General features: G+C 43.7%; 2 protein-coding genes across 2 annotated transcripts in view; both read right to left on the bottom strand.

The window, feature by feature from the left end:
- Positions 1-27,093, bottom strand: part of itgb5 (integrin, beta 5) — a 168,599-nt gene that overhangs the window by 21,435 nt on the left and 120,071 nt on the right. The gene's annotated exons all lie outside the window — the stretch shown is intronic.
- The window catches only part of rif1 (replication timing regulatory factor 1), a 33,408-nt gene continuing 14,058 nt past the window's right edge, over positions 7,744-27,093 (bottom strand). The window contains exons 19-36 of the mRNA XM_083997030.1: positions 26,810-26,990; positions 25,983-26,090; positions 25,712-25,861; positions 24,782-24,881; positions 23,779-24,068; positions 22,076-22,278; positions 21,296-21,389; positions 20,523-20,654; positions 19,191-19,333; positions 19,013-19,102; positions 18,853-18,907; positions 13,896-17,483; positions 13,103-13,231; positions 12,913-12,999; positions 11,668-11,783; positions 11,409-11,559; positions 11,190-11,316; positions 7,744-8,619 (exon numbers count right to left, since the gene is read on the bottom strand). Coding sequence (XP_083853156.1) covers positions 8,315-8,619; positions 11,190-11,316; positions 11,409-11,559; positions 11,668-11,783; positions 12,913-12,999; positions 13,103-13,231; positions 13,896-17,483; positions 18,853-18,907; positions 19,013-19,102; positions 19,191-19,333; positions 20,523-20,654; positions 21,296-21,389; positions 22,076-22,278; positions 23,779-24,068; positions 24,782-24,881; positions 25,712-25,861; positions 25,983-26,090; positions 26,810-26,990 — 6,049 coding nt within the window. The 3' untranslated portion in view covers positions 7,744-8,314. The remainder of the gene's footprint in view (positions 8,620-11,189; positions 11,317-11,408; positions 11,560-11,667; positions 11,784-12,912; positions 13,000-13,102; positions 13,232-13,895; positions 17,484-18,852; positions 18,908-19,012; positions 19,103-19,190; positions 19,334-20,522; positions 20,655-21,295; positions 21,390-22,075; positions 22,279-23,778; positions 24,069-24,781; positions 24,882-25,711; positions 25,862-25,982; positions 26,091-26,809; positions 26,991-27,093) is intronic.

The raw sequence follows: 27,093 nt of genomic DNA, 5'->3' as shown, positions 1-27,093 counted from the left end.
CATTTAATTCAGTCCACCTTTATCTAATCAATTATAGACTTGGTAGTTATTCATAATTTGAATTGATGTTTAAACCTGACGATGGAAAACACAGAAAGCTGTTTTTCTCAGTTTGGCATTTTTACAGATACTGCACTTTGCCTTTGTAGGGCAGCATAATTAATAAAACACAGTCATATCCAGCTCTAACACACTGACGTCTAGTTCAGACATCATGTTTAAAATGACTGTGTGATGTATGTGTGAGTGAGTGTGTGTGTGTGTGTCCTACCTCGGCGTGGTCAGGTCCCAGAGTGGACGCCCTGCTGCTGCTCCTGCTCCTGCGGTGGCTTGGAGGCGTCTGCTGGAGCTGCTGGAGCTGCTGCTGCTCCTGGTCATGGTCCAAACAGAGCTGGAGCCCAATGTGCTGGGCTTGCAGCAGCGCTGAGTCCGACTTATCTCAATAAACGGTGGGAATGCAGCGCCGCAGCAGCAGCAGCTCTGGCAGCGCTCGCTCGGCAACAAAATATAATCAGATAATTGCTCCAACACACCGAGCCAAAGAGAGAAGAGAAGAGATGAGGAGCCGGGCCCCCGACGCAGCGAAGGAGCAGGTGGCACCTTCTGTCATTTTGTGTTATATGACGTTACTGTATTTTCCATTTTCATCTCAAGGCTCCGAGCCAAACGACTCACAGCAGCTTCGACTGAAGTGTTGTAGACTCACAGAGAGAGAGGTCAACAGGAGGAACGTCCGAGGCCACAGGATGGAGATCGGGTTCCTGTGATCAGATCATGTTCAGTCCAGATTTCATCACATGTGGTGTGAAAGTGTTTTATTGGACTCCTGTTTATGGAAATGGAGTCAAATTAAATAAACTCACTTAGTCTCCTTCAGGACTGTAGCAACCAAAAACGTAATAACAGCCAATAACGTAATAACAACCAATAACGTAATCATTTTGGCCATTTTAAATAAAGCCAATAATGTAATAACGTGCCAATAATGTAATAAAACTTTTGAGCCAATAACGTAATAACTTTTTGCCAATAATGTAATAAGTTATTAGTTATAACTTATAATGTAATAAGTTATTACATTATTGGCTGGTAATAACTGGTGCCGATAATGTAATAATAGCCTACATAAATATGACTGCAGCTCTGGGAAATAAAAGGCTTTTTTTTTTTTTTTTTTTTTACAGTTTTTGTGCAGTTTGTACTATCTTTTCTCTCTCTTTCTCTCACTCACTCTTTTTTTACATTTGTGAATGAAAACACTACCGAACTTCAGTTGGGTGTTCTGGAGATAACGCTAACCATCAAGTTGGAAAAATGATGGCTAAATGTTAATTTAAAAAAAAAAAAGGTAAAACCAAATCAACACCATTGCTCCTTCGAGCCATGCTGCAGCAGCTGCAGCTCTGCCCCGCTGTCACATTACTCTCGCATATCAGCGCAATCTGTTTACATTAAACCGACATCAGGAGAATAATGAGAATTATGATTAAAAAATATATATATTTGTTTCGAATTTTGGCCCCTGGATCATGATTTTTTTGGGCGCATTCTTGGTAAAAAAAAAAAAAAAAAAAACATCCTCTAAAAAAAAGACAGTTGGGATGCATAATGTGTCTCATAACAGTATACTGTGCGTCATGTTATCGCCCCCCCGCCCCCCCTTCTGTACTGAGCTGGCCGGTACTGGGTATAGCGTCCTGCTGATCACCGCGCTGAGGCACCGGCCGGTCTGAGCTGCGTTCATGTGCCTACTTTAAAACTCTCCAGTCAGTGACCTGGTGGCGGCTGTTTTGGTCGTCAGCATTTTATCCACGCAGCGACCGTCCACGGCTTAGTGGTGTTTTATTCTAGGGGTCGGTGGCGGCTGTGAGACAGCAGCGGCTCCACGGTGAGGGGGGGGGGGAGGCAGCTTCTGCTCACCTGACTCTGTGCAGCTTCTTCATTAAATCCAAACAGTCCGACACAGCGACGCGCTGCTCCTCTTTGACTAAAGTCTCTGTAGCTCATCAGCCCGGAACTCGCCTCATGGATCAGAAGCGACGGCGGCGTTTGGCCTCAGTGTCTCGGACTTCCAGAGCAGCTACAGCAGCGTTGTGACCTCAACCATGGTTGGTGAGAGCAGAAATGTTGTTGTAGGCCTGTGCATATTCTCATTTGTCCAGGTCATAGTATTTCAAAGGAGGTTAAATCGAAAGCAACTGGACTTATACTGAGTCTCCAGACCAGATAGTTGGACCAGTCCCAGCCTGGTCAGATGCTACATGAACTGATGAAGCCTCTTGGATGAAGGTGAAACGTCTTCCTAGACAAATAACTAAGTCCAGTTGAACCTCCTTTGAAAAAAAAAAAAAAAAGTTGTTGGCGGGCTCGTGAATTTTTTTTTGACACGAGTCAAAAGGAGCGATAAATCGCGTATCTCGCGTATCTCGCGTTTGGTCGCGCGTAAAAGCTCGCGCGAAAAAAAAGCGTTCCTCGTGTTTGGCGGGAAGCCCCTTGCGGGTCTTCCCGCCAAACACGATGAAAAGGACGAAGACGCGAGGGTCCCGTCGCCATAAAAGAATCGCGTGTAGCGTCGCAAAAAAAAAAAAAGTCGCGTATACCGCGTCTCGCGCCTAATCGCGTCTCGCGCCTAATCGCGTCTTTGCGTCACGGCCTTTTACACCGCGGACGTAACGAATAAACGGTGACGGTGTGAACGAACAACATAGAACAGGACCAGACGTGGCGTTGTTTCCTCTTTTCACCGACAGCTCCACTCTCTCTTACTTACACAAACTAGCCTACTGATATTGTTGAGAGCAGAGAATTGTGGGATTTGTAGTTTTGGACCAATCGCAGGTTGTGCTCTTTCTTTTTTGTAATTTTCCTGGTTCACACATGTCTTTTTTTTTTTAGGGGCAAATGAGTGAAATGTATGGAAGCCCATTTCCGCCACATGAGAAAAAAAATTATGAGCTACTAAGTCATAATTATGAGATACTAAATCGAAATTATGAGATAGCTAAATCGAAACTAGAAAATTTCCTCTCGGGAAATTTTGAATGGGCCACGGGAGCTACTGCGGGTTGTGCCATCTCTGTCAACATGGGAATCAAACCCACGATCTTAAGGTCAAGACAGAGCTGATCAGACAGACACATGATCATCTTTCTATAAGCACTGATATGGAGGAGCTGTAATCACATTAGGTTAACTGTGTGTGTGTGTGTGTGTGTGTGTGTGTGTGTGTGTGTGTGTGTGTGTGTGTGTGTGTGTGTGTGACTGACTTGACACATAGTTAGTTAGTAGCTGCATCCTGTGTCAGTCTGATTTAGCTGTGTCGGTGTTTATAAACATTTAAACGAGCGCCAGGTGGATTGTTTATGAAGTTAACGAGCTCTGGCCTGGTTACCACAGCAACTCCAGGTGGTTACCATGGCGATAGGGGCCCCCGCAGGCTGAGACAGACAGAAACATGGAGAAAAAGAGCCATTTTCTGCCTCTGCAGCGGTCTCACATTTAGGCTCAGCATGACAAAACGGTAACTCCTATCAGAACAAAACACAGATCAACGTTGCTCTAAGGACTTACTGAAACTTTTGGTACGATTTGGTGTTTCTACAGTAAATATTTTGGCGACGCTGGCAGTTTTAAAACATCAGGCCGTTCTGCTTCTCTCAGAAAATATTTATATTGGAGTCAATGAGGAGCAGAGACAGACGTGGCCGCACTTAGAGGCTCAGAGTTTAAATTCTGTAAGTCTCTCTGATATTTTGAGCAGATGATGAGTGACAGGACAAGTTTGTCTTACAAATTCTGAAAAAATTATGTGTGTAGAGTGTAAATTGTGGCCGGGCCGAGTTTGGAAAGAGAAAAAATCTGGAGTTTTTCTGGCATCTCTCCCACTCTAACCGATGATGTCACGCACTCTGACACGAACATTCCGTCCAATACACACCCATTATAATCTCATAATTTCTCCAAAAATGATCATGGTCATTGATCAGGGATTGATCAAAAACTATATGACCTATCAAAACGTGGAGTAATACGACACTGGGCACTGGTCCCTGCAGCTATTTCATAGCTGTAGGGATCAGTGCCCGGTGCGATTGCCCGTGGCCCTAATTATGAGATACTAAGTCATAATTATGAGATACTAAGTCGAAATTATGAGATACTAAGTCATAATTATGAGATAGCTAAGTCATAATTATGAGCTACTAAGTCAAAATTATGAGATAGCTAAGTCATAATTATGAGATACTAAGTCGAAATTATGAGATAGCTAAGTCATAATTATGAGATACTAAGTCATAATTATGAGATACTAAGTCGAAATTATGAGATAGCTAAGTCATAATTATGAGATACTAAGTCGAAATTATGAGATACTAAGTCAAAATTATGAGATAGCTAAGTCAAAATTATGAGATACTAAGTCAAAATTATGAGATACTAAGTCATAATTATGAGATACTAAGTCGAAATTATGAGATAGCTAAGTCATAATTATGAGATAGCTAAGTCATAATTATGAGATACTAAGTCGAAATTATGAGATAGCTGTGTCGAAATTATGAGATAGCTAAGTCATAATTATGAGATAAGTCACGGAGCACAGCTGTCCTCGGTGTTAAAGTCTGTTACTTCATCACAAGAAGCGTAGGCCTACACTATTCTTACTGTTTAACCCTGCTGGGTTACAAACTTTATTAAGCGTGTAACGCCCAGTTACATTCAGCTCGGTCCGGTCAGGTGGTGTCACTTCAAAACATGTCCTTGTGTCACACTGAACTAAGCAAAGGTTCCTAACAATAATTCCTATTGTTACACTCGGTAGCAGGATGGCTATGGAGTTTTCATCAGTTTCAAATTACGATTCAGTGTAATTTACTTGTTAAAACATAGAGGACAGATACCACGGACTGTAACTGGAGTTAGAGACCTATTTATCTGAACGGATTAAAAAACATTAATGCTTAAGGAACAGTGCTGTTTTAGCCATGCTAGGCAGGACTAGCCGCATAGCTCCACAGCTGGATGAAGAACTTTCACAGTGAGGAAATACAGTGAAGAGGTGGGTAAAACTCTGTGGTGCTTTTGGGTCGGCAGTGGGAGGCTATGATGCGACAGCGAGGCCACACAGTGTGTGAGAGGAGCACCGGAGGACCGCCACCGTTAACCGGCGGCTCTCTCTTTTTAATCAAGATGCTCGGAGCGAACTTTTGGACCACGCTGTCGGTTCGTCTGCGGTGCATTCACAGCCCGTCCGAGAGCGTTTTATTCATGTTCATCCAGCTTCTGGGACACTGGACTGGACACTGTTATTCCTTAGTGACCCTAGGACGTACAGGACGTGTGATGCGGATCCATAGGTGGCTGCAGCGCACTGTTCAATATGTTTACATGTGTGACACTAGTCACTCAAACCATAATGCAGCAGGTAACATCAGGCGGTCAAGCTCCGGTGTTCCTCTCACACACTGTGTGACCACACAGTCCAGTGTCACAGTCCAGTGTCCCAGAAGCTGGGTGATCTAATAAAACGCTCTCGGGCGGGCTGTGAATGCACCGCAGACAAACCGACAGCATAGTCCAAAAGTTCGCTCCGAGCATCACTGATTAAAACGAGAGAGCCGTCTGACATGCCGGTTAACGGTGGCGGTCCTCCAGTGCTCCGTGTGGCCTCGCTATCATAGCAGCCTCCCACAGCCGACCCACCACCACGGAGTTTTATCCACCTCTTCATTGTATTTCCTCACTGTGAAAGTTCTTCATCCAGCTGTGGAGCTATGCTGCTAGTCCTGCCTGGCTAGATGACAGCACTGTTCCCGTGTCCTCCTTGAGCATTAATATGTTTTAATCCGTTCAGATATAGGTCTCCAACTCCAGTTACAGTCCGTGTGGTATCTGTCCTCACTGTTTTAATTATACGTGAACCGGAATTTGAAAATCCATAGCCATCCTGCTAAGATGAGCTCCTCTGTGCCCCTTGTTTTGATTTAGGCTATCTCATAATTTTGACTTAGTATCTCATAATTTTGACTTAGTATCTCATAATTATGACTTAGCTATCTCATAATTTCGACTTAGTATCTCATAATTATGACTTAGTATCTCATAATTTCGACTTAGTATCTCATAATTTCGAGTTAGTATCTCATAATTTTGACTTAGTATCTCATAATTATGACTTAGCTATCTCATAATTATGACTTAGTATCTCATAATTTTGACTCAGTATCTCATAATTTCGACTTAGTATCTCATAATTTTGACTTAGTATCTCATAATTATGACTTAGCTATCTCATAATTTCGACTTAGTATCTCATAATTTTGATTTAGTATCTCATAATTATGACTTAGTAGCTCATAATTTTTTTTCTCAAGTGGCGGAAATGGGCTTCCATAGGAAATGCTCGCCCATGGTGGGCATAAGAAAATTTAAGACCTGTCTAAAATTATTTAAGACTTGAACACAATAATTCAACAAATTTAAGACATTTTAAGGCCTAAAAGTGTGTAATGGACATAGCCTATATAATGTGTTAGTTTCACTTTAATTGAACACATTCTACATCGCGGAGGCGACGTCTCTCCTTCACCTCTGAAACGGGGCAGAGCTCCATGGGAGACACCTGCCTGACACAGTATTGTACGTACCGACTGCACGCGGATACGCGCCGCTTTGGGTAACGAGCGCGCACGTCGCGCGTCAACATTGGAGGTCGGCAGTTATCAGTATGATCAGAAACCATGAATGAGTTCGCCTCAGTTTCACGTTATTGTCACTGTCAGCCTGTTAGAAAAACATTTTACTGACCCCAGCTGAGACGCTGAGACGCTGAGACCCCCCCCCCTCCCTCAAAACAAAAACTCTTCGGATCTGAATGATAAGTCACCTAATTGGTCATGAAAAAAGCGAGTTTCGCTTTTCGGCGCGCTGTTTGCATCCCTGTATAAAAGCACCTGCAGTGAGCTGGTCCATTTGTTTGTTTTTTAAAGTGATTTTGTGTTTATGTCTTTTATCTTAATCTTTTATGTCCTAATGTAAAGCACTTTGGCTTCCCCTGTGTTTTTTTAAATGTGCTATATAAATAAAGTTGATTGATTGATTGATTGATTGATAGTCACAGCAGTAGGTTCGTTACCTTTAATTGTCGGTGCAAGCTTTTTTTAGAACGGCGGAGCAGAGCCGCGAGCTGCTCAGAGCTACGCTACGGAGGCTCATGGGATTTCTTGGTTTCCCTCATCAAACTCATCAAATACACAATCCAACAACTCCGAAACGCTCTGGTGGACAAGTTGTGACCTGCACATTCACCACACTATGAGATAATAACAGAACGTTACCAGACAGAGTTGTTTTAGAGGGAAATTCATGCAAAACCGCTGATGCGCGTTGCCTTCAGGGACAGTTTTTCAGCAAGCAGTCTCTGTATTTACCTCTAAAACAACTCTGTCTGGTAACGTTCTGTTATCGCTTGTTTGTTCTTATGTACCTGTTAACTGTGTGTCTTATACTTTGTATTCTGCGCTTTTCTGATTTTACTGTGAAGCACTTTGTGAACCCATTCTGTGACATGGAGAACAATCAACTCTTTGAAATAAAACATCAAATCAAACCAGACACGTGTCCCGTGGTGTAAATGATCAAAGTTGAACAAAAAGCTGAAAAATGTGACCGTGCTTTAAAATTTAATTTAGCCTTTTATTGAAGTATTTAAAACCACAAATAAAGACGTAAGTGCAGCTCGTCTACTTCCACCTACTGTTTTGCTCCATTACATTAAAATGGTAAAAGACAATAAAGGAAGAGAGAGACAGAAACTAACAAAACTCTACAAAAAATATACAAGAGCAGAGACGAGCTGAACTGTCGACGGCCTAAAGATCAGGCACCAGTGGATGAGGCGACACCGGAGAAATCGTTATGTACAAAATCAGATCAGATATTGTCTCTTATTACAAAGTCTAACAGTCAGAACACCGTCCATGTCCAAATTACAACTATTAAAAAAAAATCCTCCTCTTTTCTTACACAGGTTACAAAAGTGTGACTGTGCTTCCCTTTGAGTTTATTAAAAATCACATCAGCTCGAGAAAAAAAAAAAAAACTTTTTCTGCTTCTTCTAGAGGTGATAAAGATCAGGAAGAGAGAAAAAGGCCGACGAGAGTAGAGTTAAAACCATAAAAGTCTCCTTCGTAAAAATAATCGTCCATTTTCAAGGCCAGGGAGGGGGAAAAACATTTCATCCTCCGTCACAGATTCTTCTTATTTGCTTCTATTTAATTTGATTCGCCGTCCGATCCTGCAGAACTCGGGGTCTTCAGGGTTTGTCCTCCGTCTGCTGGAGTCGTGTGTGCAGCTCCGCCACCACGCGCTGCATCGCGCCTCCCAACTGATGGTGCAGCCGGACGAGCTGCAGCGACGAGCAGCCGCTCAGCTCTGTGGGCGTCATCCTGCAGCTCAGAGCCTCGGCCTCGGCCAGCAGCCCAGCAGGGGGCAGCGCCGCGCCTCCAGCTGCCACCGGCTCTCCTGCTTCTACCGCCGCCGCTTCTTGCGTCCAGTTCCCGGAGACGTCCTGTTGTGACTTCTCGTCTGCAGCGGCCGGCTCGTCCAGCAGCTCCGTCGCTGCAAACACATACAAGTTCAACATTTAATACTCAAATCCCAACAACATCTTTCAGTACGTTTACATGACAGCTGAAAAAAAACAAATTATGGCCTTAAAGCAGAAGTAAGCGGAATATTTGTGTTAAAGCAGAAGTGAGTGGTCCGGTCGTTTTCGCTAATGCTGCGTTCCAGGCAGGCTTTTGAAATCGTAAATTACAGCTTCAAGTCACAACTTACGACTTTGTAGCGTTTCAGGCAGCCCACTCGTGTTTTTCCGACCTGTTTTACCGGTGAAAGTCACTATAACGGCCACTCGTAACTTCCGACCGGTGAACTCGTACCAGATCGAACTGGTACAACTTCACAGGTCGGAAAAATACGAGTTTCCTTGAACGCACCATAACAGTCCTCGTCGCTACGTCACCACATTCACGGCGTTCCTTGGCTGCACACACAGCCCTGCATGCCGTTCTCTCTCCTCATTGGATAAAAACTGTAGGATACGATAAATGTTTTCTCTTCGGCTCAGAGCAGAGGGACTGAGAGACCCGTGTTTCAGTCCAAACACTCTATGTAAGTGATTGCTGTCGGAAGATATAACTATTTAAGACTTATATTAACACAAATATATCACTTACTTCTGCTTTAATATAAGTCTTAAATAGTTATATCTTCCGACAGCAATCACTTTTATAGAGTGTTTGGTCTGAAACACGGGTCTGTCAGTCACTCTGTTCTGCTCTGAGCCGAGGAGAAAACTTTCCTTGTATCCTACAGTTTTTATCCAATGAGGAGAGAGAACAGCATAAAGGGGCGGTCCTCTCTGTGTGTGCAGCCAAGGGATGCGCCTGAATGTGGTGACGTAGGGACGAGGGCGGAGACTGCTAACTCCATCGGCTGACAGAAAGTTAGCCAGAACCACCGGATCGCTTACTTCTGCTTTAATCCGACTATAACTGCCGACTGAGACTGGACTTCTCCAGATCTGACTAAAACACTCAGATAATGTGATTGGAAACTGATTTTCTATCTTTGTCTTAATCTCACTGAAACTGGACAACACGTGTGCGCCTTCAGCAACGACGCAAATCAACGCTGTGCATCGCAACGTTCGGCATCGTTTACAAGATGTCAGCAGAGCTAGAAATCACAACTATTATATTGTATCCAACAGGGTTTCTGCTATATACATTTAGTTGTGGCGGCCCGGATAAGATGCACAGTAATAATCTACTCGTACTTTGTAAACTTCTTCAAGTGTCTCGATCCGCTGGACGGCGCTCGGTTTATCAATAAAAAACATCAACGGGTTTTTTACCGCCCATACGTTTTTTTTTTACATTTTTTTAGGGGCTTTTTCGCCTTTAAAAGGTGTACAGAAATGGCCGTTTGTCCTGTTTGTCGCGCCGAGTTGTCACGAGCTGCAACACGAGTTTACCCGAGTGAGGAAAACGAATTTGATTGGTCGTTATCGAGCGGGCGGGATATTCAAAGCTTGGGGCGAGACCGAGCTCCGTGTGTGTGTGTGTCTCAGACGTTTGAATGACGGATTACGGATCCAATATCAGTGGCTGGTGAATCGTGTACAGGCTGACGTATAATCCGTGCGCCTGCATTATCCAATGCGAAAAAAAAAATACACACTTTCATCCCGGATTTACTCAAAAATAGAATTTTGCACAAAGTTTGGCCTACATCGTCTGAAAGATGAGTTATTACACTAATTTTATGACCCAAAGTGGGCTCAAATTCAATTTTCTTTTCTGTACACCTTTAATTGACAGGATAGTTGAGACAGACAGGAAATGGGAGGCAGAGAGGGGGGGAATGACATGCAGGACAGGACCGCCTGGCGCAGGACCCGAACCGGGGTCGCCTGCAGTGAGGACTGAGGAGCACAGCCCCAACACATGGGGCGGGCGCTCCACCAACTGAGCCAAACCGCCCCTACAGCCCATAAATTTAACGCCACATGTCCGTTTCCATTTATAATCTCCTTTCTTCACGCTGGTCTGTTGACAATATCACGTGACGGTGGCGACCGACGCTGCACGATTTTTATCCGACATTTCAGCAAGATGTTTTCTTATTGCTCTGGTGTTGTGTGTGTGTGTTTATAATGTAATAAAAACCTGAATATTATTCAAATATTTAACATAAGAAGCATTAGAAATTCGACTCTGATTTGGGGGGGGGGGGAGAGTGACAGCCCTACTTCACAACAGTAGAGACGGCAGCGAAAAAAAGGCAACTGGGCCGATGCATCAGCTCTGATTCAGAGCATTTCACACAGAGCAACCAGGAAGTTGATGTATTTTATATAAAAAAAGGGAAGCCCGTGGTCCGACATGAACAGAGTCATTTGTATATATTTTCAGCCTGGTCGGGAACTCTAGTTGAGAACGGCCACCGTCAATTATTTGATTTTCCCTGTTATGTTGCATGTAAACTGGGACAAGGACCAAATTCTGACGAGACGTCCAACTCAAGTACAGAGCTCATGGGTGCATGTAAAGGCACCGTTAGAGACGACACTTCAACACGTTCAGTTTTCAAATGTGAAAAAAAATCCCCCAGTCTCTACACACCCAGCGTCTCGGCGGACGTCTTATCCTCTTCGTCCTGGTTTTGAGTAGCGCTGGTCTCCTCCAGTTCAGAGGTCATCATCTCCATTTCATCGAAACTCTTCAGATCGTCTCCGCCTCGACCTTTACGCTAGAAGACATTAGTTCAGATGTCAAAATAAAAATAAAAAAAACAAGTTCAACTCCTAAATCTGAGCTTCCTTCACCTCGTAGCCGACGTACCTGCTGTTCATAACTCTTGAGTGCCTTCTTCACATTGGAGATCTTTGGGGAGCGAATCGGCAGAGTTTTGACTTCAGACGGCGTCAGAGCGCTGAGGTCACCAACCGTTTTGATGTTTCTGGCTCGAACGAGCTGCCCGAACCCACGAGACCTGAGGAGATCATAGAAAAATAACTTGTTTTCATTGAAGCGTTATGTAGATTTAAAGGAGAAACATTAGAATAAACAAAACTTTCACCAATGTCCATGCTTCGCTCACCACATGTTGGAGGATATCTGAGGCAGCACAGCTTCTACAGGTGTCGAGCAGCCGACCAGAGGAGGATAGATGCAGTCTCTGGGCACGGGCCGAGGCTCCTGGCTCATCTCAGAAATCTAGAGGGGAAAAAATAGTAAAAAAAAAGGTCTTAAATTTAAAGCTTCATACAACAAAGGATGAATCACATGAACAGTTGTGTGGTGAAGCAGGTTGCAGCCTCAGATGTTTATCAAACAATTCACTTTAAAAAAAAAGGTGCAGGGCCCAGATTTTACACATCAAAAGTGTGTTTACAGGTACAAAGAGGTGAAAACTATTGTCTAAGGATTGTTCTGACTTCAGAGTCGTATCTCCAGCAGACATCTGTAGCTCTGGCTTGAGGTTTACAGCTCAGGGGTACATTAGCTTTTACTAGCATCACAAGGGAGCAGTTCTACCTCCAGTTATTCCCTTTTAAAGGTTTCTTAGAAAGTAATGAATAAACAGTCACCAGGGTTCCCACTCTTTTCTTGAAATCATTTTCCAGGACTTCTCCAGGACATTTTCAGCAGCTCCAGTCTGACAGATATGCTATTATACATCGTCTGTCCCGTTCATGCTTTGGAGAAGTGTTCTTTTCGACAGTTGTACCTTATTTTGTAGATTTTTGTTTCTATGTTTCTTCCTCTCCCAGCCCCAGAAGTCTGATTTAGTTATACAATAATCTCTTACAGTACATGCTTAGAAATGTCTATGAATTTATCATAGAACACCACAAACATAGGGTCCAATACTGGAAACACTCATCAACTCAAAGTCTCTAGTTTTCTCACTAGGCACTTTTTTAGAAAATAAATCCTTAGTGAGGTCTGAAAATGGCAAATAGAGCTCTGGTAGCTGATGTGGTAAATCATTTTCCAGGACAACTGAAGCTTTTCCAGGACATTTGACTTTTTTTCCTATTTTCCAAGTGTTCTCCATGACTGGAAAATTGGTCAACCATTTTCCAGGACAAGTGGGAACCACGAGTCACTGTACAGGGTCCTTCAGGTATTCCCAACTCAACTACAGCTCGGTTAAATCCTTTGCCACTGTCATTAGGACCAAGCCTTAAGGAGAGCAGATATCAGACATCTGGCTAGAAACACAACTACAAATTAACCAAGATGCTTCACCAACACTGTTTGTCAGCTGAGCCCTCAGAGGTTCCTACCACCCTCCAAACCAATGGTGACAACATAACAAGCGTTGGTTTATTTGTCGTACCAGGCATTTCTTGGAGCTCTTGTAACCTGGACTTCGCAGATTTCTTGGGCTGAGGATCAACAAGCCCTTCGTTGGAGTAGTGACGTACTAGGATAAAGAGCGAATAAGAGTCATGTTCAGTTAAAACCAGATACTTTGCAGGAGAAAAAAAAAGGGTTTCATCATGTGGATCTGAAACATTAATTCATACCTTGGGTTGCGGGATGTTGCTCATTTTGGGTCTCCTGGGGGAGCTGGTCCTGACAGCGGGGCTGCGACGGTCGATGTCGTCTGCAGTTTCCTGCCGTTGGATCGGATTGGCAAAAGACACACGTCGGGACTGTAAAGTTAGAAAAATGAAGTGAGTGCTACAGGTTTTAAAGGGATAGTTCACCCAAAATTGAAATTTCACTCATTATCTACTCACCCTCATGTCAACTAAGGGCTGGGAGAAGTTTCAGAGTCCTCCGTGGCTTCTCTGAGTTGCAGGGGGTCTCGGCGTAGCAGTGCATGTCCATATACGGGTGCAAATGGATACCAACTGTCTTCGTAACAAAAAGACACACCAAAAAACATCCAAATACCTCCATGCTGCTTGTATGTAATGTCCATCTTGTATTGAAGCCCCGAAATGCGAAATTGTCCCCAAAAGAAGCTTCCACTACAAAACAAGCTTGAAATATAGACTTAGGGGCAATTTCTCATTACGGGGCTTCAATACAAGACGGACATTACATACGAGCAGCATGGAGGTATTTGGATGTTGTTTGGTGTGTCTTTTTGTTACGAAGACAGTTGGTATCCATTTGCAACCGTTATATGGACATGCACTGCTACGCCGAGACCCCCTGCAACTCAGAGAAGCCACGGAGGACTCTGAAACTTCTCCCAGCCCTTAGTCCACATGAGGGTGAGTAGATAATGAGTGAAATTTCAATTTTGGGTGAACTATCCCGTTAATGGCGGAACATGCATTTTTAACAGGTTGAGGTATCGTCTCTTACTTTGACAAGAGGCGAGGGAGTGTCTTCTTCTAGCGGTCTCTTCTGACACTTCTTCAGGATGCTGGTGGAGGGGGAGGCCGACGGAGACCAGGTTCCTCTGGTTCGGCCGGTGCTCGGGCTCTGGCCGAGGTCCAACGCCATGACCGCCTCCAGGTCTTTCTGCTTCACTGGGGAATCGAGGAAAACGTCGTCCAAGGCAGAGTCTCGCGCCGGCGCCGAAGCAGCACAAAGATCGGTCAGCGCAGCGTCCAAATTTACAGCCACATCGTCGTCAGATTTCTCCTCATCCTGACGCTCTGTTGTCTGTTGGGTGTCGCCGTCTTTATCGCCGTCCTGTTGAGGTTCGATCTCGTCCTCTGGATGCTGTTCTGAGGTAGACTGTTGTTCATCCTCCTTTGGAATCTCATCTACGATATTCGGACGCTCTACCTGGTTTGGTGAACTTGAGGTACAATCGCCATCTGGAGTGACTGGGTGTTCTTCATGGGTCGATTCCGACAAGTCTTTTTCACTTTCTTTAACACTGTCAACAGCTTCAGAAACTTCTTCAGCTTTGTCAGCAATTTCAGAAACTTCGTCAGCTTTGTCGACAGTTTCAGAAACTTCTTCAGCTTTGTCGACAGTTTCAGAAACTTCTTCAGCTTTGTCGACAGTTTCAGAAACTTCTTCAGCTTTGTCAGCAATTTCAGAAACTTCTTCAGCTTTGTCGACAGTTTCAGAAACTTCTTCAGCTTTGTCAGCAATTTCAGAAACTTCTTCAGCTTTGTCGACAGCTTCAGAAACTTCTTCAGCTTTGTCAGCAGTTTCAGAAACTTCTTCAGCTTTGTCCTCTGAGGACTCCTGAGGTTTCTCTGTTGTCTCACCAGGGGGCTCCAGAGCATCAACAGCAGACGGTTCACTAGGCAACTCTTTCTGAATCTCTTCATTCTCGACTGCAGCTGATTCCAAGTCCCTATCCTTCGTCTCTTGTGGCGAGGCATCATCAATGTCCGTGTCAGAGTCTCCCTCCTGCAGCGTCTTGCAAGGTGACGAACTGACCATCTTTGTGTCGTCAACCTCAGTTTTGTCTAATGTAACGGCATCAACAACTTTGACAACGTCAGCCTCAGTTTTATCTAATGCAACAGCATCCACAGCTTCGACAGCATCAACCTCTACCTCCATTGGAGACTCTTTGTTACTTTGCTCCTCATCGTCACCCACGACTTGGGCGACTTGGGGAAATTCAGAACTTTCCAAGTCTTGGCTTTCCTGTGATTCATCAAAATCTGCTGCTGTATTAGCCTCTAAGTTTTGTGTATCTGCGTTTTGAGAATCATTGGCGACATCACTAACCACATCGTTACTGATTCTGTCTCCTTTAGATACGATAGTGAGAGGACTTGGACGCAAAGCTTTAGGTTTCTTCCCTCTCTTTTTGGGCATCGGGAGATTTTCTCTGGTCTCTGGGGACTCGGACCCTGAAGACTCCGCACTGGCAACTACTTGAGAAGACCTTCGTCTTGAGTATCTGCCCCTACCTTGGGAGTTCTCTGTTGATCCAGCATCGTCTAATGACTGCGAACTCTCTGGGGTCGAACTAGGACTCGTTTTTGACAGCTCTTCGTGTAGTTTGCTTCTTCTGGTCCTCCCTCCTGTCCTGACTTCTGCCTGACCAACTGTCTGAGAGTTAGACCGACTCTGCCTTCGCGACGATGAGTCCTTACTGTCACTTTTGTCTTCAGACTCCACTGCTTTGCTTCGTCCAGATCGCCGCAGCGATTGGCTATCAGAAAGTGAAGGTGTGCTGACTTGGGAGTCCTCTTGACTGAGTTTGGTGCCAGATCGCCGCAGCGATTGGCTATCAGAAGGTGATGGTGTGTTCACTTGGGAGTCCTCTTGACTGAGTTTGGTGCCAGATCGCCGCAGCGATTGGCTATCAGAAGGTGATGGTGTGTTCACTTGGGAGTCCTCTTGACTGAGGTTGCTATCTGTACCTTCTTTTGTCTTCTGTTCATCTTTGACCTCTGATTCAGATGTTGGCAGCATGTTTGTCACATCTGGTCCATCTTGAGGCTCAGTAGAGACCATCGATGAATCTTTCATTTCATCTTCGGTCTTTTCTACAAGATCAAACTCTTGGGATTGGGTACCAATTTTAGAAGAGGCTACTTGAGAATCCGTCTTTGGCTTATCGTCATTTTTTTCAGTCTGTTCTTCAACTTCAAACTCTTGCGACCTGTCAGCAGCAGTTTGAGGGGAAGGAGTGATCACCTGGGAGTCTTTCTTTAGCTCGTTATCCTTTTCAGTCTGTTCCTCAAGCTCTTGTGAGGCCGTTTGACTCGACTGTTCCTTCTCAGGCGAAACCTTTTTCTTCGGTCCCGCCTTCACCTCAGTCTCTAACGATGCCTTACTCCGCCGGCCACGTCTGCTCTGCGACTGACTATCGTAATCAGACTGAGAGTCTGACAGAAGGTCACTTTGGCTGGAGTCTCTGGTGCTTCTCCTTCTGGATTCGGGTTTATCGAGGAACTCGTCTGAACCACTGTACAGTTTGACCTTCTTGTACGCTCTCCCCTGTGAGTTGGTTTGGCTCGATTCGCCCTTTTCCCTCTGAGCCCTCGTCCGCAACCTGTCTCTGCTGCCGTCCTCCTCGGCAGCCTGCTTACTCCTAGTGTTTGGTCTGCTTTGTTCTGGGCTCGACTTCTGGGAATCACTTTTAGGTGCCTCTCCGGAACGTTTCCTTTTGCTCGGTGTGTATTTGTCTTCCCGATCCTCTGAGGTCTCTCCGGGCAGCATGGGTCGGACCCTGGAGCGTCCGGACCGCCTGGGTTCAGAAGTCTGAGACAAAGAGGATTGAGAATCATCCAGTTCCTCTTCCTGACTCAATGTATTCATTTCCTCTGACGGTTCAGGCTTTTGTGAACTCTCCTTCCTTTGCATTTCAATCTGGGTGCCTGGGATAACATCCTCGTCCTCTGTTGTGTCACTGGGTAGCCTCTCAGTCAGTCTAACCGGCTTGCTACTCACCCCCGAGTCTTTTGGTCTTCGAGGGGACTCGGCCATATTGCTGACAGGATCCGACGGGACCTGCGAGCCCTGAGAGTTTGGACCACTGGATGTCTGGGAGGCTGGAGAAGACGTCTTGCTGCCGTTACCGGATTCCTGGCTGTTGGAGGTCTTCGTGAGGGGACCTGTGAACTTAGAGGCGCTGCTGGGACTGGAAGACTTCCCCTCCGTATACTTCTCCAGAGTGATAAAGGACTGACGGCGACTGTTGGGTTTCTGAGGAGTCCCTAGGATCAGATCGGAAGAGCTGGAGACGTCAGGACTCGAGCCTTCTTTAGCCTGCGCATCCTTGTCTCCTGCTATTTGACCGGTCTTTGCATCATCCTCCATGGAAACATCTGCCGACACAGGAATCACGTCTTCCGCTTTACTCTGATTTTTGGCGTCATCCTCCATGGAAACATCCGTCGACTCTGGGATCATTTCCTCCTTCTGATGGTTTTCCGCCATGTCACTTCCTTCTTTGGGGCTGGCATAGTCTTGAGTTGCTTTTGACAGAATTTCAAGGTCTTCTTCATTTTCCACATTTTCCTCAGGAACCTGGAAGAAACCAAAATCAGGTGACGTAAGAAGCTTTTTAATGGGAAACTATTCAAGGTTGCTTTTGTCTCTACAGTTTCAGAGTGCATATGTTTTTAAACACTGTTGTAAAAACTCACCGCTACACAACATGAAGATACACTGCCCATCCAAAATACAAGTCACCACTTGGATTTAACTAAGTTAATAGGCAAGAGCCTCCCATTGGATAATTACTACATGGATGATTATGTTTTCAGCTATGTTTCAACTTATCTAACTCTAACTGATACCATGTCCAAAGACACATCCTGTGGTCGTGGTGAAGATGTTCATCCGTTTCAGAAGGGTCAAATTATTGGCATCAAGGAAATAAAACAAGGAGATTTTTGAGACTACTAACATTGGGTTAAGAACTGTCCAACGCATTATTAAAACCTGGAAGGAGAGTGGGAAACGTCATCTTCCAGGAAGAAATGTGTCTAGACCTGAACCCCATTGAGAATCTTTGAAAAATTAATACAACTCTGGATGGAAATAAATGTTGTGACATTGCAAAAGCTTACTGAAACGATGCCATAGCAAATGCATGCTGTAATCAAAGCTAAAGGCAGTTTTTAGAGTGTGTGACTTTTTGTTTTTGGACAGAGTGTATGATGCCAAGGCATTTTTTGTACTTAAGATGCAAAACAAAATGTAAATTTCCCTTTTGTTTTTAATGCACTGTAACAATAAAAAGGAAATGCTGCCAATGTTTTTAATGCACTGTAACAATAAAAAGGAATTGCTGCCAATGTTCAAACAATTGCCTAATATAAGAACAAAGCCCATCTGATAAGGATGCCTCTTGGGCACCTCATGGGGGGTATTGTGGGAATCTCCAATTGGACGGAGATTGTGCCGCAGCCCTGATACACACTGGAGTGATTAAACATCTGGCCCTGGAAACTGCTCAGGACCCCCCATGAGGATCTGGGGAGGTTTGTGGTTTGTTCAGAAACATCTGAGCTACTGAGCCCAACGCAGACCCAGACAAAAGCATCTCATTGTGAATTCTGTGTTGGACGTCAGGATAAAATGAATCTAAAATGGACTGAGCCGGTACAATCCTGCCATGGCCTCTATTAATGCGCCAAACAATCTCTGTCTTAGGCTTTTTCTTTCTTTTCTTTTCTTTTTTACCAGTGATAAACCAAACAACCCCCCGTTGCAGTTGGGCCAGAAACCCATGTGGCTTGCGATGCCTATTTAGTGCTTACAGTAATAATACACAAAGAGATCTTGTTTGATTCGTGGTCTCTTTGGCAGAATGAGAAAAGGAGAAAAACAGCCCCCAGTGAAGTCTCTGCCTCTTTTCTTTGGCCCGTGATGAAGGTGTGCGTTTCATTACCTCGCCAGAAGCCTCTCCGTTGACCTTGTCCGCCTGTGCTGCTGGCAGTTTGTCCCTGTGGGAAAGAAACAGTTTGTTATGTGAATCTTTTTTGTTTTTTGTTTTTAAATGAGAGAGCTGGGATTTATCCTGATTCTAGTAGCAGAAGGCCAGAACTCACAGAGAGTCCTCTTGGCTCTGAGTGTACTGAGAGAAGACCGTCGTGTCCAGAGAAGCGTCCAGGTTGTTGTACATGGCCGGGATGTCGATCCTGTGATTGGACAACATCAGCGTCACACAAATGGACAAACACCGCTACGGATGCACACAGTGTCTTTATCACAGCAGATAAATCTGACCTTTTAGTCCTCTTCACTTCTTTCTGGTGCTCGGTCAAAACTCGCTGCTTCGTCTCAGGAGGGATGAAGACGAAGTCGATGGAGGCCTCTTCCTCCAGAGCCTCTCTGCGAGGAGGCTTGGGAGAACCGAAGTCCAGCTTTGTCTGTGGAGCGAAACGCAATGAAAATCAATTGTATAATGGTTGAATGATGAGTAATTAAAGGGATACGCCAACATTTTTTTTTTACGTGTCTTGCCTCACTCCCGAGTCCATGACCAGCAGATAGACACCATCCTTTTGACTGTGCATGCAGTAACAAGGGAGATAGAGCCGTATCGCCCGTAATTAGCTTAGCTCAAACGCTGGAAGTGTATGGGTAGTGTTAGCCTGCCTCCACCTAAAGTCATCAGAGAAACTCTTCAGCAACTCTAAACGGAAACCGGCGGGCCGATCTTCGTCTCAGAGCTGACAAAACTCTCCGGTAAGGCATCTTGAGCGGTCAAATGCCGATAACGGGACGAGATCGGTCAAAACGGAGGGTTCAAGCAAAGACGGTTTCTTTTGGTTCAAGCTAGCTACATCGAGGTAGTCGAATCACCATCCACAGTCGAAAGGATGGTGTCTATCTGCTGGTCATGGACTCGGGAGTGAGGCAAGACACGAGAAAAAATGTTGGCGTATCCCTTGGCGTAGCCAAAAGAGAAATCAAACAAGCCTCGGGAGACTTTCTGACTTATGAAACCATTACATTCACATGATGACAGTTTGTTTTTTTTCAGCTACATTTTGCCGATAGTGCTAGAACAACTGGAGATTTATGATTTCCCGGTTGCTCTGCCAGATGTTCCTACTAAGAAATCAGCAAATCCTCAGTGTCCGAGGCGTCTTACATTACCACATCCATAAATCTTTTACATGTGTACTTTTTTTATTGTGCAAGACAAACCCCCTGCTTCTGATTTCCCTCGTTTTGTCGACCAATCAAAGATCGAACCACAGAATCACCTACATACTGTACATACCTGACCGATACACACATCTGCTTACAGCTACTCATTAAATATGTACATTTCCTCTTCTTAATCATTTGTTTTCATTCCCTACACTTTTAAAAACCACTTAAATATATCTGTCCCCCACCCATGAGTCAGCTGTGGGACACTTAGCACCTCCTCTTCCATGAGAAGCCAAGTTGTCACCATACAGTCCAAGTTTTCCTTCTTAAAACATCTAGTAAAAACAGTCCTGCTATAAATCCTCGCTGCTCCTGTGATGTTGTTGTTGTTTGGGAACTGTGTTACAAACATACTGATCCACTTTATGGTGAATGATTCACAGGGCTCAGACTCACAGACACTGGTTTGGAGCTTTTTGCCGAGCTCTTGTCCTTCAGCTCGGGAACTTTTCCCAGCAGCGAATCCCTCTTCCCCACGGACGACACAGGCATCCCGCTCAGCTTGGTCTCCATCTGGGAACTCTCACTCTGCAGGACGAAACAATCGGCCCAACAGTGAGAACATGTGTGACAACAACACAACACACAGAAAGACAGCGGAGACATCTGTGCAGGGTTCCTACAGCTTAAGCCAAGTTAAATTTAAGACTTTTTAAGACTTTTTTAAAGTCACTTGAAATGAAATTTAAGACCGACTTTATAATAAACACAAATGCAAAAAAAAAAATACCACATCAATTACATAGGGTTAGGGACAATTTTACCCACTTTCCTATGTGATCCAAGGTAAAGTGACTGCTACATGAACATTGGATTATGTCTCTTTCCAGCTGTCCTTTCAAAATAAATGCATAAAAAGTCCCAAAAAAAAAAAAAAAAAAAAACACTGACTCGGGAGCTGGTGGCGGTGAGAAATTTAGCGTTGACGGCCGCCACTAACTTCTCTATGTCGGAATGTTACCAATTATTTTGAGATTTGAGACTAATTACAACCATAAAATACCACTTACCATGTGTTAACATTTTTAAGACTTTTGAAAAATTGATTTAAGACATTTTTAATGCCAATTAAGGCCTTGATTTTAGATTAATGAATTCAATGCCTTTTAAGACTTTTTAAGGATCCGTAAGAACCCTGTCTGTGAAGTATGTAACTTGTGGAAACTCACTGAATATTGTCCACTGAGCTCATCAGAAACTGTGACGGCCTCGAAGCCCGGAAGAATGATCGGGATCTTCTGCTTCACTTGGCTCAGGATCGGTCTGCGAGGAGAGAAAACATTGGTGAACTCATGACGGGGTTCCTCCAACTTTCATCCTTTCGGGACCCTCGTGTCCAAAGATGAACCATCAAAAGAACTGATATAAAATCATATATCAATATTACTACCAAACATTCAATAATTTTCAGAATTTTAACCCTTTAAATGCCTGTTTTAAGTCTTCAAACTGGCATTTAAAGGGTTAAAATTCTGAAAATGATTGTATGTTTGGTAGTTTTGAGCAGAGCTGAAGGGGCTTAGGAGATTTATGCAGAAAAAAATATTGATATATGATGATTTTATAGCAGTTCTTTGGTGCATCCAATTTTGGCCACTAGGGTTCCCAATGGGTGAAAAAACTTTAAATCTGACACCACATAAAAAAAAAGTCATGCAATGAAATCAATGTTGATGCTAATTTTTGACATATCCAAGACTCTAATAACAACAACCAGCAATGCCAATGTAAGAGCAACTGACATTAGATTTAAAAAATGTCAAAAAAAAAGAAACTTTCTTGCAGAAATCCAAACCTTCAGCTGTAACACAGCCAAAATGATCAACAAATCAAAGAAGAAAAATGGAAAGAATGTCCAAAAAAGGACCCAGGGAGCTGATTCACCCATTGGGACCAGTAGAACAGATGAACCAGATGCAGTTACACCAAAGCCAAAATTAAACGTTCACCTGATCTCCTCGGGGTAAGTGAGGCCGACCGAGTTGGCGAAGGTGGCGTTCCAGAAGTGGGTGACGGAGGTGCGGAGCTGCTTGTTCCTGTGTGGGAACGCCTCACACAGCAGAGGAGAGAGCAGAGACAGCAGGTCGCTGTCGTAGGCCAACGTGGAGCGGCTCTGCAGGCAGCCGAGCACGTCACCCAGGAGCTTCTCCAGCTGCAGCACAGAGGACACGACCATCAGGAAAGATGAGCATTCACTAAGTTTAAATACCGTAAATTCTGGACTATTAAGCGCACCTGAATATAAGCCGCACCAGCTAAATTTTAAAAGAAAATAGATTTTGTACATATATAAGGCGCACTTGAATATAAGCCGCAGGTTTTTCATGTTGTAACATGAGATATTTACACAGAAAGACAGTGCACGGAAGATGTGGAACTATGCAAGTCCGCTCGCTTTTCCGCTGTTTCAGTTACGCTGCTCTCAGCCATGTGCATTTGTTGACAACGAAGCCGGCGAAAAATCAATACGGAGCGGTGGATAACATTACATAACATATACGATGTTACGGCGGGTGTGTTTGTGTAGTCTTAACCGTCATGAACAAAACATTAGCTACTTGTTACGGAGCGCGTTTGTGTCACGGTGTGCAGAGACGAGAGCTGGGACACCGGGGCAGCAGCTGTAGTGATCTAACAAGGTTGGTTTTCAGCCGTGAGACGCCAGGTGAAGACAGAGAGCCTCCGTTCTCACTCATGTAGTTAACCATCACAATTACTCCGGAGCTTTTTAATTAAGGTAAACATGTAGCAGAGCCACGGGAGAAATCCTGCTTAGTTCCTCTTGCTTTTTTTTCAAACTGTGCCTGAACGGCACCAACACGACAGTAACATGCCTGGTTAGAATTGCACCCAAACTCAAAACTAGTGTCTTCTTCGGCGCATAATCTTTCCCCACATGTCTGTCTCACTTGCGCTTCCTGCTAGAGCGCCCCCCGGAGGCCATTGGCCAGTAAAAATCTATAAATTAGCCGCATCGTTGTATAAGGCGCAGGGTTCAAAGCCTGTGAAAAAAGTAGCGGCTTATAGTCCGGAAATTACGGTACATCAGATGGAACAAAACAAACTCCCTTCAAAATGATGTATTTATTAAAAAGGTGGGTTCATTAGTACAATGAGTACAATAGATTTTGAATCCAATTTACATCATTAAAACATCTCATCCACCCATTTGCTACTGTTTTCCCCTTTAATTTCATCATGAATCATTTGTTATTGTTGTTTCTGTTGCTTTTGTTTTGTCCTAAATGTTATTATGTCCTTGTCAGTATGACTGTGTCCAAAAATTGAGAAAACAGCAGATATCAAGGTGAATATATGGTTATTTTTATGTTGAAAGTGAAATAAAAACTAAGTTAAAGCTACTATGTAATTGAATCTAAATGAATAGAGTTATTAAAATCAAAATAAGGGTTACATCTGATGTTGACAGGTAGATAAAGCTCATTAAAACTATTTCAATTCTTCATTAATCAGCCATTTTTAAAGTCTAATCCATTCCTCATTTTGTCTATTAAAATGTCCGTAGATATTAAAATCGTCCTGTCAACAAACTGCAACTTTAAATATTCAGTTTCTTTTCACAAGAGTAGAAGAAAAACCAGAGAATCAAGTCAAATTAACTCATGTGTGACCGTGTAGATATTGAACGCACCTTGGCCTGCAGCTGCGAGGTGAACGTGGGCGTCTCGCTGGCGGCCTGTTTGTAGAAGAGCGCGAGCGGCCGGACCAGAGAGGTCAGCGCCTCCCGGACGGCGTTGGCCAGGACGAGGTTGGTGAAGAGGGCGGAGAGGACGGAGACCAGAGCGACGCCCGTGGCCTCGGACGAAGCCTCGGGGTCGTCAAGGTAACCGTCCAGGCACTGGACCAGCAGAGACTGGAAGGTCGACAAGTTCCCCAGAGTCCTGTTCTTCTTCTTCATCCAGTTGACCGGAGTGTGAGGAGCTGAGACAGACACAGGGAACTCTTCATGAACATCTAACTTAAAAGGGATAGTTCAACATTTTAGCAAATTGGCCCATTGCCATAATCGCTATAGTCTTAGCAGTAGGTTCGTTACCTTTAATTGTCGGTGCAAGCTGTTTTTAGAACGGTGGAGCAGAGCCGCGAGCTGCTCAGAGCTACGCTTCAGAGGCTAATGGGATTTCTTGGTTTCCCTCATCAAATACACAATCCAACAACTCCAAAACGCTCTGGTGGACAAGTTGTGACCTGCACATTCACCACGCTATGAGATAATAACACAACGTTACCAGACAGAGTTGTAGTTGTAGACTGCTTGATGAAAAACTGTCCCTGAAGGCAACGCGCATCAGCGGTTTTGCATGAATTTACCTCTAAAACAACTCTGTCTGGTAACGTTCTGTTATTATCTCATAGCGTGGTGAATGTGCAGCTCACAACTTGTCCACCAGAGCGTTTTGGAGTTGTTGGATTGTGTATTTGATGAGTTTGATGAGGGAAACCAAAAAATCCAATTAGCCTCCGTAGCGTAGCTCTGAGCAGCTCGCGGCTCTGCTCCGCCGTTCTAAAAATAGCTTGCAACGAACCTACTGCTGTGACTATAGGGATTATGGCAATGGGCCAGTTTGCCAAAATGTTGAACTATCCCTTTAAAAGTCTCTCTGAAGACTGAAACAACAAGTTGAACTTCTTACACTTGAGCTTCTGTTGAAACTGAGGCGTGTACGGAGAGAAGTCGACACACTCCACCACCACCTGCAGGAGACTGGAGACGGCGTTTAACGTCGAAGGAACCTGGAGGATCAAACAGAGTCCACGTGTCACAACAAAAACAAACATTCACAATGTTCTGAAAGAATCATATTAAAATAAATCTAAACCTCCAAATGTTAATTTAAAAAAATGTGAAATTTTTTTCTAGATTTGTCACATCATTTTTTTTGTCTTTTATTTTGAAAAAACCTTAACATGAGGTTTCATCCTTTCAAATTAAAAAAAGGTAATTCTTCAATTTTTTATTTTACAAAATAAAATTGAAAGATGGATCAAATCTGTTCTGATATTTATATCTTGTTACAGTTTAGGTCAGATTACTATCTATATTCATTGTTGCTGAACAGATGAAATTCATATATAATATATTGTTGTGCTTAAGGTTGATTGATATTTTTTTCCACTGGTTTTTATAATGTATTGTCATGTTTTTATTCCGTCTTAATTGTTCTTTATTTGCCTGCACCAGGACGACAGATGCACTTTATCTCTTTATTTTTTTCTAATTTCTGTTCATTTTGCTCATATAACATTGATTATGTATGCACTTTATCTCTTTTTTTTTCTATGTTTATTTGTTAGCCATAGAAATTTGTCTATAATACCCCTATAATTTGTTATAGGGGTGGAACCTATGTACAAGCCAACCGGCTTCGTTCCCTCCTTGCACCATTGAAATTTGTGTGCTAAATAAATAAACTCTAAACTCTAATTAACTGCTGGCTAACTCTAGAGCAACTGTCCATTGTGCAACGTCCCTGAAAAATAATTTTAAAACATTTTCTTTCCTGCACAATTCATGATTTTTTTTAAATGTTTGCACCACACAGGAAATAAAAGCCTCTCTTCACCTTTAAGGCGTCTTTGTCGACCGACGACGTCATCTTTGCACACAGCTCCTCGCAGCAGATGTTCTCCTCGGCCGTGACCACCAGCGCCGAGCAGCGGGCGAACACCTTGTACAGCTTGGACCAGGTGGACAACATCGACTTCTGAGCCGCCTGAGCAGAGTAGAAAAAAACACAAGAGATCAGAGTTATTTTACTCTTTAAACGACGACGAGAGACAGAGGTTGAAGATGCAGCAGCGAGATGTGAAGACGGACGGACGGTCGGACGTCACCTGCTGCAGCGGCGCTCCGGGCAGGAGGTGAGTGACGGGAAACAGCAGAGCAGAGTGCATCGCGCTGAAGTTGTGCTCCAGAGCGTCGCCCTGGTTCACCTCATTAGACTGAAAATGGAGAACGATTAAAGATTAAACTCAATAATCTAATTAATCTGTCATCACATCGACTCATCTCTAACATCTGAGATCAAATATCTCGTCACAATTGTTTATTCTCCCCCCAAAATATAACTTTTGAGATGTAATTTCTACCTTAAAGGGCTTTTTATTAGCAAAAATCAAATATTGCATTCATAAATACGTATTTACCGAAGCTGTTTTGATCACAGTGTGTAGATCAATTTGTTGTAGGTTACATTTTATAATCTGTAAACCTTTATGCAAAACAGAGCAACAAATCAAACTGTCAAAATAAAAGCAAACTGATTAAAAAAACATTTTTAGTTTTTCTACAGTTTTTTTGTAACTGTATCAAAATGTTTTACTGATGATTTAAATACAGCACAGGCACAAGACGTTGTTATTTTCATTTTAACATAATTATTTGTTCCATTTCTTTTTCTATTTGAGAGAAGTTGTGAACCTTGACAGTGACCAGTGGAACCAAATAAATAAAGAAAACTGTGTTTTATAATTCAGTATATGAGAAAACTGCTGCTCTGTTATTGATCCTTCAGTTTGCTGCATTAGAGGTTTTTCTGTATAATTGTGATGCAAACCTTCTCTTTATAAACCAGGCATCAGTTTGTGATCAGACTGCATTTCAAAATAATCTCATATATTAAATAAACTTGTTATAAAAGTATAAAACTCCCTCCTCCCACCTGTGTGATGGTGTCGGTGAGCGGTGCGACCATCACGCTCCACATCCTCAGCAGCTGCTCCTTGTTGGTCACCGAGGCGGCGCTGCCCCTCAGGGCGCCGAGCACCGACTCCGCAAACGCCAGAGGAGACGTGGGACCGGACAGACCGCAGCCCACCAGCGTCTGGACGCACTGGAAGAACCTGGAGACAGAGGAGGAAACATCCTGGTTATAGTTTGTGTTTCACAGAGAAAATCATAAAATATACCGAGCTGATTATTGTTTTATGGTGTGAAACATGTAAA

Source organism: Trachurus trachurus (genome assembly GCF_905171665.1).
Source record: "Trachurus trachurus genome assembly, chromosome: 21".
NCBI classification, from domain to species: Eukaryota; Metazoa; Chordata; class Actinopteri; order Carangiformes; family Carangidae; genus Trachurus; species Trachurus trachurus.
This window is presented reverse-complemented; position numbering and strand designations above follow the sequence as displayed.